Here is a 15,455-nt window from a genome sequence, read left to right on the forward strand (position 1 = left end):
TTTCTTTTTGGGTGTTGTGTGAGTGATATTAGTTGTTCGGTTGATATTTTGAGCTGTTTTTAACAAATTTTTACCGATTTTTTTCTGTATTTGGAGTTATTTTTCTTTTCCTTCTGATTTTATACGTCTCGATGTAGTTTGTCGCTATCACTTCCTATACAGAGCTAATCTAAGGCGTGGCTGCTATTATAAAAATATGAAGGCTAGACATGGCACTTTTCACTGATATGAATTATTCAAATTTAATCTTTTTCAGGATTTTTTTGCATCTCTTAGTTTTTGTTAAAAATTTTCTTGCCACTTTGGATGAGCGAATGACCAAGCAGAAGAGAAGAGCTTTAAAAAGATTTTCTACGAATACTGGTTGTTAAAGCCTTGAATGCTAAACGGGGCACTTTTAACTTGCATTTTTTTTTACAAATTTCTGAAATTTTCAGGCTTTTTGTTCCTTGCATTTTTAAAAATGACTATGTAACATTTCTGAGCCAAATGTTAAGTGTGTGACTGGTATACTACGAAATGTAATCAAAAATTTTTCTACGAAAAGTGTTTGGGAAAATTCATTTGGTTTAAAGAGAATTTAATTTAAGAGATTTTTGTTTTTTGGCTTCTCTTCATGAACCATTTTTGCAGATTGGTTTTTATGTGGTAAAATTTTTTTGCACACTGGCTATATTACAGGGTCTTTTGCCATTGGGAATTGCAACCAAGTTTTTTCGGCGTCGCAACTAAAAGTTATCAGATGCGGCATCAGTTTTTGTGTGTTAGTTTTCTGATGTCATTTTTCCTGATGGGTTTCCAAAGGCTGAGCATAATTATGTATAGTGTATAGTTATTTAGTGAGCTTTCTACTTCGAGTCTTTTCCGGAATACGTGCGGCTATGTTTTTTTAACATCTGTTCCACAATTTTTTGGCTTTTCACGTCAAAGTACCTTCAAAGTGGTGTGAGGAGTTGGTATTTGAACAAATATCAGGTTTTTGAAAGAAATTTCTATTCACATGCGGAAATTTGACTGCTGTTTCAATTGTTTCTTTTGTTGAATGCTATTAATATGCTTGATTTATATATATATATATATATATATATATATATATATATATATATATATGTGTGTGTGTGTGTGTGTGTGTGTGTGTGTGTGCGTTTGTGTGTTCTAATCGTGCCTACCTGTAATTGATTGAACTCATCAACGGGCCGCTTATGCCTATTTTACACGCTGACACTATTTGTTATAAAGTATTATTGAAAGTTTGATTTTTGCACTTTTGTTCTATTAGTTCTGTTTTCCTTAAACCCAGTATCACTAATGACAGTATTATTGGTTGCCAATAGACATAAGAAAAAATGAGCCTAATTGAGTGTTTGACTTTATAGCTAGTTGTTTTTATGGATTTAACGCTATTTGTTCTGAAACTATTTTCATCGTTTGTTGTCATTTAATCTCATTAGGGACAGGTCTCAACTTTTTTCTTTCATTCTTTTCAAGAAATATTATCGATTTTTTGATCGATTTGTTTTTGAGTTTTTATTCTCCTTTTTTTTCTTATCTCTTAGTCTCCTTAATGAAAAATCCAATTGGCTGCTGAGGGGGTCTAACTAAATGAGTTTAATTTTTCAATTTCTAGTGGTTTTTTTTACCTATACGCGTTTCGTTTTCAAAAAAAAGTTTTTTACTGATTTTTTTAGTTTTCTCATTATTTGTTGTAAATATCGCTCTTTTATCACTTTAATTCCAATAACGGCAAATTTCATCGATGGCTAATGATTGCTAACGTTGATTCTAGTTAGACGCTTGCTTTCTTGTCTACCGTTTTTGAGATTCTGACTCATTGCGTTCAGAAAATAAAAATATATTTTTTGGTCTTAAGTGTTTTTGTTTTTTTTGAGGTTGTATCGTTGACTCAAACGTATTAAATTTCTTAATATCCTTCTAATGTGGCCTAATTTTTAGAAAATTTATTGGGTCCAACTTTCAGCTAACGTTTGCATTCAATAGGGTACCATTTGTTTTTGTAAGGTTTAAGGGAATTGAAGAATCGTGCCTGCTTTTGTGGTTTTATTGCCCCTTTTTCAGCCATTAGAACTGCTAAGAAGTATTTTCATTGACTTTTAAAATTTACAAGTTGTGGTAAATGATTTTGAAATTTAGTGATGAGGTTCTCTTAGTTTTGCACAAAAGTTTTCAAAGTTTCTGATTTTTGCCTATATTTTTTATCATTTTTTTGTTTTTGTCTTGTGTGCCATTGATTCCCACACGAGGTTGTTGTATTATGTACTCATTCTGTGGACGCACAGTGTCGTTACGTTCAAAAGTTGATATTATTATTAGAGAATCTTGAATCACTAATTTTTGGACAAGGAAATATTCTTATTGTTTTTTAACATTTTTTGTTCAGTTTTGGGGTCAGGGGCGTTTTTTTTCTGTCTTAGTTTGATGCTGCTGTAAAATACTAATTGTCGGGTCATAGTTTATTTCATTTCTTTATGTAAATCTGTTAACTGTCGTGTTATTGGATTGTAATTCAGAACTTGTCCTGCTTTTTTAATTCGTCGAATGAAATTTTTTCCGCTTTACCTTAGTTCACAGCTTGTTCAACGTTTTGCAAGAAAATTTTTTGACTTCTTTAGGCTAGTTTCATTCGTCGCTCATTCTGCTGAAAGTGCGTTTAAATAGCAGTTGCTCAACAAAGCAATCTGAAGAAAAAATCAAAAATAGAAACGGGATAACCGCTACTCAAACGTTGTTCTGATGAGTCTTAATTTTAATTTCTAATGCTTATTGTTATTGATAATAGTCATTGTATATTGTCATTAAGGAACAAGAGAATGTCTATCTACGAAACAAAATAAAAGATCTCGCACTTAAAAATTGTTTTTGTACAAAAATGAATCTTCATTTTGTTCTGTTTTTTCAATCCCAATTGGGATTATGGATATCAACGGCAGCTATTTTGCGGCAATCTGCCGGGTATGTTTTTCTGTTTTTGGTAACCATGCATTTAATTTTTTCAATCATATTTAATGAAAAGTTTTTGATTTAATTTTCAGAGAATTTATGTTGAATGGTTTTTGAACGCAAGTGATGTCTGCTTTTGAGTATAGTCACTGCATTAAACCTCAAAAGAGACCATAAATATTTTTTGTTAACGGAAACTTCTATGGTGCGTAAAAATTATACGGCTTCGAAGAGATCATTCTGATCGAAAAACTTTCAACAGTTACCACACAGCTCTAACTTTTTTTGAGGACGCTAATGGAAGTTTGATTCAAAGGCCTTGCAATCAAAATGGTCTGCTTTTCGTCGCGTCAGCTTTTATCAAAACTTTTTTTGAACTTTTATCGTTCAATTGGTTGTTGCTACTACGAAAATAATCTTGTTGCTCGGTATATTTTCTGTGATTGATTCTTCTATAGATATCATCTGGTAAAGTAAATAAAATCAAAGAAACGTCAAATGTGAGCAGCTGTTTTTTTTATTTTGCCTGCAGTTGTTTTGCGACTGTTCAGATGTGCAGGGAATTGTTTTACTTTTGTCCTTTCTTAATCATGTTCTGGATTTTGCAGTTGACAATGAGGTGCTAGTTTAATTCATTTGGACCCTTTAAATGAGACTGATGTTATATCTTTGAGAGTGCAAGAGTTCAGTATATCGTTTTTGAGATTCTGACTCCTTGCCTTCAGAAAATAAAAATTGATTTTTTGGTCTTAAGTGTTTTTGTTTTTCTTGTGGTTTTATCGTTCACTCAAATGTATTAAATTTCTTAATATCCTAGTGTGGCCTAATTTTTAGAAAATTTATTGGATCCAACTTTCTGCTAACGTTTGCATTCAATAGGGTACCATTTGTTTTTGTAAGGTTTAGGTGAATTGAAGAATTGTGCCTGCTTTTGTTGTTCTATTGTCCCTTTTTCAGCCATTAGAACTGCTAAGAAGTATTTTTATTGACTTTTAAAATTTACAAGTTGTGGTAAATGATTTTGAATTTTAGTGATGAGGTTCTCTTAGTTTTCCACGAAAGTTTTTGATTTTTAACTATATTTTATCATTTTTTGTTTTTGTCTTTTGTGCCATTGATTCTCATGAGGTTGTTGTATTATGTAGTCATTCTATGGACGCACAGTGTCGTTACGTTCAAAAATTGATTTTATTATTAGAGAATCTTGAATCACTAATTTTTTTGGACAAGGAAATATTCTTATTATTTTTGAACATTTTTTGTTCAGTTTTGGGGTCAGGGGCGTTGTTGACTGTCTTAGTTTGACGTTGCTGTAAAATATTAATTATCGGGCCATAATTTATTTGATTTCTTTATGTAAATCTGTTAACTGTCGTGTCATTGGATTGTAATTCAGAACTTGTCCTGCTTTTTTTTTAATTCTTCGAATGAAATTTTTTCCGCTTCACCTTAGTTCACAGCTTGTTCAATGTTTTGCACGAAATTTTTTTGACTTCTTTAGGCCAGTTTCATTCGTCGTTCATTCTGCTGAAAGTGCGTTTAAATAGCAGTTGCTCAACAAAGCAATCCGAAGAAAAAATCAAAAATAGAAACGGGATAAGTGCTACTCAAACGTTGTTCTTATGAGTCTTAATTACAATTTCTAATGCTTATTGTTATTGATAATAGTCCCTGTATATTGTCATTAAGGAACAGGAGAATGTCTATCTACGAAACAAAATAAAAGATCTCGCACTTAAAAATTGTTTTTGTACAAAAATGAATCTTCATTTTGTTCTGTGTTTTCAATCCCAATTGGGATTGTGGATATCAACGGCAGCTATTTTGCGGCAATCTGCCGGGTATGTTTTTTTGTTTATGGTAACCATGCATTTAATTTTTTCAATCATATTTAATGAAAAGTTTTTGAATTAATTTTCAGAGAATTTATGTTGAATGGTTTTTGAACGCAAGTGATGTCTGCTTTTGAGTATAGTCACTGCATTAAACCTCAAAAGAGACCATAAATATTTTTTGTTAACGGAAACTTCTATGGTGCGTAAAAATTATACGGCTTCGAAGAGATTATTCTGATCGAAAAACTTTCAACAGTTACCACACAGCTCTAACTTTTTTTGAGGACGCTAATGGAAGTTTGATTCAAAGGCCTTGCAATCAAAATGGTCTGCTTTTCGTCGCGTCAGCTTTTATCAAAACTTTTTTTGCACTTTTATCGTTCAATTGGTTGTTGCTGCTACGAAAATAATTTTGTTGCTCGGTATATTTTCTGTGATTGATTCTTCTATAGATATCATCTGGTAAAGTAAATAAAATCAAAGAAACGTCAAATGTGAGCAGCTGTTTTTTTTTATTTTGCCTGCAGTTGTTTTGCGACTGTTCAGATGTGCAGGGAATTGTTTTACTTTTGTCCTTTCTTAATCATGTTCTGGATTTTGCAGTTGACAATGAGGTGCTATTTTAATTCATTTGGAGCCTTTAAATGAGACTGATGTTATATCTTTGAGGGTGCAAGAGTTCAGGATATCGTTTTTGAGATTCTGACTCCTTGCCTTCAGAAAATAAAAATTGATTTTTTGGTCTTAAGTGTTTTTGTTTTTCTTGTGGTTTTATCGTTCACTCAAATGTATTATATTTCTTAATATCCTAGTGTGGCCTAATTTTTAGAAAATTTATTGGATCCAACTTTCTGCTAACGTTTGCATTCAATAGGGTACCATTTGTTTTTGTAAGGTTTAGGTGAATTGAAGAATCGTGCCTGCTTTTGTTGTTCTATTGTCCCTTTTTCAGCCATTAGAACTGCTAAGAAGTATTTTTATTGACTTTTAAAATTTACAAGTTGTGGTAAATGATTTTGAATTTTAGTGATGAGGTTCTCTTAGTTTTCCACGAAAGTTTTTGATTTTCAACTATATTTTATCATTTTTTGTTTTTGTCTTTTGTGCCATTGATTCTCATGAGGTTGTTGTATTATGTAGTCATTCTATGGACGCACAGTGTCGTTACGTTCAAAAATTGATTTTATTATTAGAGAATCTTGAATCACTAATTTTTTTGGACAAGGAAATATTCTTATTATTTTTGAACATTTTTTGTTCAGTTTTGGGGTCAGGGGCGTTGTTGACTGTCTTAGTTTGACGTTGCTGTAAAATATTAATTATCGGGCCATAATTTATTTGATTTCTTTATGTAAATCTGTTAACTGTCGTGTCATTGGATTGTAATTCAGAACTTGTCCTGCTTTTTTTTTAATTCTTCGAATGAAATTTTTTCCGCTTCACCTTAGTTCACAGCTTGTTCAATGTTTTGCACGAAATTTTTTTGACTTCTTTAGGCCAGTTTCATTCGTCGTTCATTCTGCTGAAAGTGCGTTTAAATAGCAGTTGCTCAACAAAGCAATCCGAAGAAAAAATCAAAAATAGAAACGGGATAAGTGCTACTCAAACGTTGTTCTTATGAGTCTTAATTACAATTTCTAATGCTTATTGTTATTGATAATAGTCCCTGTATATTGTCATTAAGGAACAGGAGAATGTCTATCTACGAAACAAAATAAAAGATCTCGCACTTAAAAATTGTTTTTGTACAAAAATGAATCTTCATTTTGTTCTGTGTTTTCAATCCCAATTGGGATTGTGGATATCAACGGCAGCTATTTTGCGGCAATCTGCCGGGTATGTTTTTTTGTTTTTGGTAACCATGCATTTAATTTTTTCAATCATATTTAATGAAAAGTTTTTGAATTAATTTTCAGAGAATTTATGTTGAATGGTTTTTGAACGCAAGTGATGTCTGCTTTTGAGTATAGTCACTGCATTAAACCTCAAAAGAGACCATAAATATTTTTTGTTAACGGAAACTTCTATGGTGCGTAAAAATTATACGGCTTCGAAGAGATTATTCTGATCGAAAAACTTTCAACAGTTACCACACAGCTCTAACTTTTTTTGAGGACGCTAATGGAAGTTTGATTCAAAGGCCTTGCAATCAAAATGGTCTGCTTTTCGTCGCGTCAGCTTTTATCAAAACTTTTTTTGCACTTTTATCGTTCAATTGGTTGTTGCTACTACGAAAATAATTTTGTTGCTCGGTATATTTTCTGTGATTGATTCTTCTATAGATATCATCTGGTAAAGTAAATAAAATCAAAGAAACGTCAAATGTGAGCAGCTGTTTTTTTTTTATTTTGCCTGCAGTTGTTTTGCGACTGTTCAGATGTGCAGGGAATTGTTTTACTTTTGTCCTTTCTTAATCATGTTCTGGATTTTGCAGTTGACAATGAGGTGCTAGTTTAATTCATTTGGAGCCTTTAAATGAGACTGATGTTATATCTTTGAGGGTGCAAGAGTTCAGGATATCGTTTTTGAGATTCTGACTCCTTGCCTTCAGAAAATAAAAATTGATTTTTTGGTCTTAAGTGTTTTTGTTTTTCTTGTGGTTTTATCGTTCACTCAAATGTATTACATTTCTTAATATCCTAGTGTGGCCTAATTTTTAGAAAATTTATTGGATCCAACTTTCTGCTAACGTTTGCATTCAATAGGGTACCATTTGTTTTTGTAAGGTTTAGGTGAATTGAAGAATCGTGCCTGCTTTTGTTGTTCTATTGTCCCTTTTTCAGCCATTAGAACTGCTAAGAAGTATTTTTATTGACTTTTAAAATTTACAAGTTGTGGTAAATGATTTTGAATTTTAGTGATGAGGTTCTCTTAGTTTTCCACGAAAGTTTTTGATTTTTAACTATATTTTATCATTTTTTGTTTTTGTCTTTTGTGCCATTGATTCCCATGAGGTTGTTGTATTATGTAGTCATTCTATGGACGCACAGTGTCGTTACGTTCAAAAATTGATTTTATTATTAGAGAATCTTGAATCACTAATTTTTTTGGACAAGGAAATATTCTTATTATTTTTGAACATTTTTTGTTCAGTTTTGGGGTCAGGGGCGTTGTTGACTGTCTTAGTTTGACGTTGCTGTAAAATATTAATTATCGGGCCATAATTTATTTGATTTCTTTATGTAAATCTGTTAACTGTCGTGTCATTGGATTGTAATTCAGAACTTGTCCTGCTTTTTTTTAATTCGTCGAATGAAATTTTTTCCGCTTCACCTTAGTTCACAGCTTGTTCAATGTTTTGCACGAAATTTTTTTGACTTCTTTAGGCCAGTTTCATTCGTCGTTCATTCTGCTGAAAGTGCGTTTAAATAGCAGTTGCTCAACAAAGCAATCCGAAGAAAAAATCAAAAATAGAAACGGGATAAGTGCTACTCAAACGTTGTTCTTATGAGTCTTAATTACAATTTCTAATGCTTATTGTTATTGATAATAGTCCCTGTATATTGTCATTAAGGAACAGGAGAATGTCTATCTACGAAACAAAATAAAAGATCTCGCACTTAAAAATTGTTTTTGTACAAAAATGAATCTTCATTTTGTTCTGTGTTTTCAATCCCAATTGGGATTGTGGATATCAACGGCAGCTATTTTGCGGCAATCTGCCGGGTATGTTTTTGTGTTTTTGGTAACCATGCATTTAATTTTTTCAATCATATTTAATGAAAAGTTTTTGAATTAATTTTCAGAGAATTTATGTTGAATGGTTTTTGAACGCAAGTGATGTCTGCCTTTGAGTATAGTCACTGCATTAAACCTCAAAAGAGACCATAAATATTTTTTGTTAACGGAAACTTCTATGGTGCGTAAAAATTATACGGCTTCGAAGAGATTATTCTGATCGAAAAACTTTCAACAGTTACCACACAGCTCTAACTTTTTTTGAGGACGCTAATGGAAGTTTGATTCAAAGGCCTTGCAATCAAAATGGTCTGCTTTTCGTCGCGTCAGCTTTTATCAAAACTTTTTTTGCACTTTTATCGTTCAATTGGTTGTTGCTACTACGAAAATAATTTTGTTGCTCGGTATATTTTCTGTGATTGATTCTTCTATAGATATCATCTGGTAAAGTAAATAAAATCAAAGAAACGTCAAATGTGAGCAGCTGTTTTTTGATTTTGCCTGCATTAGTTTTGCGACTGTTCAGATGTGCAGGGAATTGTTTTACTTTTGTCCTTTCTTAATCTTGTTCTGGATTTTGCAGTTGACAATGAGGTGCTAGTTTAATTCCTTTGGACCTTTTAAATAAGACTGATGTTATATCATTGAGGGTGCAAGAGTTCAGGATATCGTTTTGAGCTGCAACCACTTTTTCAAAAACTCTAAACCGTTTGCAGTAAAACATTACAATATGGACCTATTTTCGCAATGAAATAAAAGTTCATGACATTTTCACATCCTTAATACTTAAACAAGCGGAAAAAAATTTTCTTCAAGATACTTTTTCTGTAAAATTGTAGACGTCAATTTATCGAATCGATAGAAGTTGTTGCTGTTTGGCTCCTTGAAGATGAATGCTTCTGCGTGATTTTTCTTTAATTTTTGTTTCGCAGTTAGTTAGAATTTTAGCCCAGTAAAGTGTCCATTTCTCAGCTCATGTAGACTTCAACATTCTTTCCTTTCGCTTTTGATTTTTGTCGGCGAGTTGTTCAAAAGTTTTTTTGTTAGCTTTATTTTGCTTCGATAGGCTGCTAAGCAACGTATTTTCTTAATTACCAAAATTTTACTTATTATTATATGATGATAGAAATAGCTAGTGATATGAGTTTTTGTTCGTGATATGAATTGAACGAGGAGGCTTGGTAGTAATGTGCGTATGTACATAATGTTCTGACTCCGGTCATCCACTTTTTTGTTCAATTGTTTGCCATAATCAGAGATAAAAAAACTTTCATGAAGTCACATAGTGTTCAAAAATAAATGTTTTCTGAGTAAATAAAATTTTTACAATACGAAAAACAGTAAAGGAATTAAACAATGCGAAATTAAACGGCCGATGAGACGTGCCATTAATCAGACTACAAAATATGACAAAGAGCAAAATAGACCAAGTGAACTTTATTTAGACTGTGTACACCTATTGAGACTGTGTAACAATCAATAGAAGGGGAAAAGTTCAAAAATTAATTGATCTTTTTGAAACCAGCTGATTTCAAAAGTCCTAACAACCATTAACTTTTGAGGCAAAGTTTACTGATAGGTTCACATAAATATCTTTTCTAGGAATCCAATGGACCTGTCATTAGTGAGACTAATTTATAGGACTACAAAACTCAGTAGTCAGCAAAAAAAATGGCAAGAGTTTATGAAAACACTGCTATGAAGTTATTTAAAACCATAATCTATTAACTGAGAGGATCAGATTTGTTTACGTTCACTTGGGTCTTCATTAAACAGTTATAAGACCTTCCATTAATGATTTAATATTGAAATACACTAAAATATTTTGGTTTCAACTGGTAAAATTAGTTTTTGTTAGGATTTGTAGTCAATAGTATTTATGTACAATTAAACGAAGAGCAAGAGAACAGAAGAGACAAAGTTCGAAAATACTCTGATATTTTTTGAAAGCAAATAATTTCAAGGTCATATAAAATATAAGCGATCAACTGAAGGCCTTAAAAAGTTAAAATTTATCTCCCCAGGAAGTCGATGGGACCCCTTGTTTATCAGAATTATTTGCACGACTGCGAAAAGTACAACAATTACTAACAAAAACCAAAAGGCCAAGAAAGTTTGAAAGAAATATGCCGAAGCCATAAAGACCGTAATCTATGCACTGAGAAAATTGCATTTTTGCGCTTGGGACGCCATCAAATTTTTAGAGGATCAGTCATTATTGCGTTAATATTACAAGACTGCAAAAAGAGGAATAAATACGGGGCATATGGTCAACTATGAAAAAAATCAGATATGAAAATGGTCAAATATGAACAAAGGATTGGATGAGAACTTTTAGTAACAATGTCATAAAACTGGTCGTTAAAACATAAGACAGCTGAACACTCGAAAGAGGATTAGGCATGCATTTAGTGAGACTATATTACAAGTTGACTGAAATATGAAAAAAAAGGATGAAAGCTCAGAACTTCACTGATATTTTAACAATTATAAATGAAGTCATAGGAAGCATTAGTTATCAACTGAAAGCAGCAGAAAGATTCATTTATACCTCATTAGGAAGAGAGTTGAACATTTGATTAATAAAACTTAATAGTAATGCGTACAAAAAGACTACGAAATTTCTTTAAAGCAATCTTAAATTTAAAGCATGTCAAGCATTTAAGGCATGTAAAGCATTTCAAGCAATGTTAAATATTAAATTTAAAGCAATATAGATCAACAGGGGATATTTTTTGTGGAAAACTAGGTCAACATCAACGGTTAGTAAATTGGTACAAATGTATTTTTAATAGCTGCCGTCAGCCTCTCAAACTGCTCTTATTTAGGCGCTCTCCTTTTTTGAATTCGCTTTACCTTTTGATCACGTTTTTCGTTTTACTTAAGTCGCGATTTTCACGTTTGAATTCTGACTTACCTCACTCACTGTTTCAACTGAATGGATTCTAAATTCTTTCACACACGGTCAATGTCAAAAGAGCAAAATCAAAAGAAACGGGGATAAACCGATAAAGCCGGATCATTAAGCCATAGTTCATTAGGTTATCAAAGTTCATTAGAGCGATTGCTAGCTGATATTTGCATTAAGCTTACTGCCCTTCAGTTTACGAAGCTGAAGTAAGTAGAGGTTTAGAATCTAACTGAAACTGACATTGAATTTGCACAATTTTTGAAACTTAGGAAAATTTTTTTGTCAATTTCAATCTCTGCTGTTTTTCTGTTTTAATCCCGATGTGTGTCTAGTGCGTCAACAGTGGCTATTTTCCGGCAATCTGCAGGCTATGTTCATTTTTCAATACATTCACGAATAAATTTCAGATCGTTTTTGGAAGAAGCATTTAGAATTTATGAAAACAGCCATTTTGCTTTTAAATACAAAAGTGAACTTCCTTGTGGATTAGTAAACAATTTTTAGAAACGGGTGATTAAGTTTTGCAGTTGTCAACAATGATGTTAAAGGAAGATTATAAATTTGTATCGAAGGATTTGTTATTTGTTTTTGGTTCCAATGGATTGCTTGTGGCTGAGTGAAAATGAATAAATGCAAGTTTAGTTGATTGCGGAGACAGCGAATCACAGTCGGCTAGTAATTGGCGTCTAATTGGGCTAGTAAGTGTGATCATGCATGAATCCCCATTTGATTGTTTTTGTTTGAGTGTCGGCGTTGTTGTCAGACGAAGGATCCAACCGAATAGCTGGCAAAAAGTACCAAGTTCGTTCATCTGTTGTTTTGTACTGTTTAATCTTCAAATCATCTGCCCAATTTACTCTACTGGTCTTTGAAATATTGATCTCATCTGAGGAAGTCCTCTCTAGATGGATGATAGTGACCGATTTATCTTTAATTGACCACAAAATTATATGGCTGTTAACGTTGAACACGCTCGCACAACTTAGAAAATCGACAGTGCTGTATCCATGAGTCGATTGGGGAATCCGGGCCAGTATATTTCCCCTGAAATCCAGCAATGTGATTATCATGGCTGCTGGATTCAATAAGATACACCAAACATTGTTATATTCCATCGAGTAACAATGAAGTTCCTCAATGAACGCCACTCGTGGCTTTGTTCTGAACTCCTGTTTGAACTTGTCATTTTCCGTGATTCGAACAAATTTGTCTTCCCAGTAAATCCATTCTATTGTTTGTCCATCATTGTTAAAGTAAGGTCTAAGCAGAACTCTCTGAGTTGGAGTCTCGCACTTCGTAATGCTTTTTTCATCGAAATCTGCTTTCATAATGGAGCCATCAGACATATAGAGAATTACTATCTCATAATACACTAATTCAATTGACTCTATAGAACAGGAGAAGTCTTTTGCGTCGATTGTACCTATAATTTTAAATTTGAGAGTACTCTCTTCCCTATTTATTGAATTTTTGCTAAGCTCAATGGAATCTCCTTTCATAGCGACTACATAAAGTTTTCCTCGCCAGGTGTCTGTATGAAATTCCGTTATATCATCGATGTCAGTTACAACACATTTTAAAGGTAATCCCAAGGAACCGAACCATTTATCGCTCAAATTAATTGCAAAATCCTGCAATCCATCATTTGAAAGCAAACCTTCATCGCCCATTCTCGCTCCCAATTCGTCATTCCTTTTGCCGACATCTTTCCACTTGTAAACTAACTGTTGACAACTCAAACTTAGAAGACCCCGAAGCTCACTTTGTTTCTGAACAATTAATTCGACAGCAGTCTCTGATTTTTTGTCAGCATCGTCTAACTCGCTCAAAATTCTTTTCTGCGTCTCTTCAAAAGCTTTGATCAATTTTTGCATTTTTTCACGGTTTGCGTTGGTTTTTCCCAAAACCTGATCCTTTTGTTTTCTAGCTGGTTTTTCCATATTCTCGAAGTCAGTCAATTGTTCGAACACTTGTATGCGAACTTCTTTGGCTCTTGTTTCTATTGGTAACAGTTTGTGAGCATTATGCGTTTGCAAACATTTCAAACATAGGAGAATATCGCAATCACGACAATATGTATTGAGCAAGAATTTATGTTCCTCACAGACTAAAACAGGCTGAGAAACGCTGTCCATTATTTTGTGTCCTTTCTTGCAGTGTCGAACAACGCATGAGTCGCAATAAAATTGCGTTCCACTTGTTACATTGTCAAGATTTGGTTCCTGTTGTAGCTGGCAAGTTTCACACTGGAATATAGATTCTTCAGGGTAGCTTTCTTCGCAATCAGTACAAACAGTCCGACCAGTTTCGCAAGCCATGGTTTATAAAGGCAGCTACCTCTGATAAATATTGAGGATTTTTTCCGTTTGTGCCCCCCCGGCGTGTTGTGGCTGCATATTATTTGCAAGCCCGACAGCACGTGCCATATTTTACTTAATGATTTTACGTGCTCTGTAACTAGGGGGAGCATAACGTACTTGCGGGGGGGGGCACAAACGGAAAAGATCCGATTTACTATGTAATGGCACGTGCTCTGTAATTTGAAGTGCATAACGTACTGAGAACACAAACAAAGATCCGCTATTCAATTTCCTCAAAGGAAACGTCAGGAAAAGCAGAATCTTCTCCCACCCCAATGCGTTATGCACACCCCAAATATACCCAAATATAGAGCACGTGCCATTACATCGTAAATCATTATATAAAAATTTGGCTAAGCTGGGAGGGGTTCGCGGGCACAAACGGAAAAGATTTATTTCCCTTTTCCGTTAGTTGTATCAATTGTTTTTGCAGATGTAGAACTACTTTTTTTTAGCTAGAGTTGAAAATTATGAACAAAATGAAACTTCGTTATTGTAGAAATCATAAGAATAAACTCAATAGAAATTTCATAACCAGATAGCGCTAGTTAAGTCAAATAATTTAGGTGAAGTTTGACAAGTTAATAAGGTGTTTGAAATAAGCATTCTTTCGTAAAGGGTTAGTGTTGCGAAGGCGCCAGAGAGGGTAGCTGAGTGATATATCTTAAACAAACAAAATTGATGAACAAAATTGATTAATTAGCAAAGCTGTATTTGCATCAGGCCAAAGTCGAAATGAGTGATTTAAGTTTGGATGAAAACTAGAGAGCAAACATTTGAAGTGAACTAGATAGTTTGAACAGAAATGAAATTTCAATTTGAACCAAATTAAAGTGTGATTTCGAATTTGCAAAATAATTGGCAACCCAAAACTTGGTACACCTCAACTCTGTAAGTTATATTCGCTGTTGGCCTCTGAAAATTTGTAAGGATGTTCCCCTAATAATTGTTCATTTTATATAGGGATGTGCGGCTGGTTACACCTTTTTGATCTGAGTTAATTTATTAGAGTTTTGTTGGCTTAAAGTAAATAAAAAGGCAATTTATCAGTTTTCCAATTACCTTACCGATAAAAAGTTGTCCGACCCCCCCGGGATGGGAAGGAGTTATTGGTTGATAACTGGTCAATGATGAGGAGGGACCCCTAATGGTCCTCTATTGCGAGAATAATTTTCAGGCGAATCCGACTACCCACCCTGCAGCTATTAACACCGGAAGTAGTGTGATTTGAAGGTTTTTAGGTATTTTACTGTGAAATATGAATGTTTGAGTCAGAAAAAATGGTATTAATCAGTTGTAATGTCCTGCACGTATGAATTAATGTTTTTGCATGATCTTGGGAAGGGTTTAGGATTTAAAATGGCGATTTTTGAGTATATTGGTAATTATCACAGGAAGGTAGTTAGCACCTAAATTGAAATAGTATTTTTTCGAAAAGTTGACGTCGGATTGACCTGAAGATTGGGGGTTAGACTAATTTGGGTACGATGAATCCGATTTTAAGGTCAGATTTGACCCCACACCAACCTGCACGGAACTAGCGCACGCCGCTGCTGCGGAACGTAAAATTTGAATTGCTCGTGGAGTATTGGTAGTAGCCTTATGATTTTTGGAGGGTTAGTGTAACTTTTCAAGTGCTTTCTAGTGGTGCTATTTTTAACTCCCGGGTGCGACCGGAAGTCGGTGCTTCAGGACAACCCGAGTGCCGAAAAC

At 33.6% G+C, this 15,455-nt stretch overlaps 2 protein-coding genes across 6 annotated transcripts in view; one reads left to right on the plus strand and one right to left on the minus strand.

The window, feature by feature from the left end:
* LOC142350566 (calcium-dependent secretion activator 2-like) overlaps window positions 1-15,455 on the plus strand; it is a 240,494-nt gene that overhangs the window by 209,965 nt on the left and 15,074 nt on the right. The window lies entirely within an intron of this gene.
* Window positions 11,444-14,393, minus strand: LOC142350567 (uncharacterized). Of its 2 annotated transcripts, none has more exons than XM_075402422.1 (2): window positions 14,229-14,393; window positions 11,444-13,721 (listed from the first exon to the last, which is right to left on the minus strand). In XM_075402422.1, the coding sequence occupies exon 2, from the start codon at window positions 13,698-13,700 to the stop codon at window positions 12,078-12,080; it is 1,623 nt and encodes a 540-aa protein (XP_075258537.1). In that variant the 5' UTR covers window positions 13,701-13,721; window positions 14,229-14,393; the 3' UTR covers window positions 11,444-12,077. The 2 variants fall into 2 exon arrangements, with proteins under 2 accessions (XP_075258537.1, XP_075258536.1); XM_075402421.1 differs by having other exon boundaries at window positions 14,188-14,393.

This window comes from Convolutriloba macropyga, chromosome 12, assembly GCF_964194025.1.
Source record: "Convolutriloba macropyga chromosome 12, txConMacr16.3, whole genome shotgun sequence".
Taxonomy (NCBI): domain Eukaryota; kingdom Metazoa; phylum Xenacoelomorpha; order Acoela; family Convolutidae; genus Convolutriloba; species Convolutriloba macropyga.

Coding starts and splice junctions, on each gene's coding strand:
- LOC142350567 (XM_075402422.1), bottom strand. CDS start 13,700: ATGGCTTGCGAAACTGGTCGGACTGTTTGTACTGATTGCGAAGAAAGC.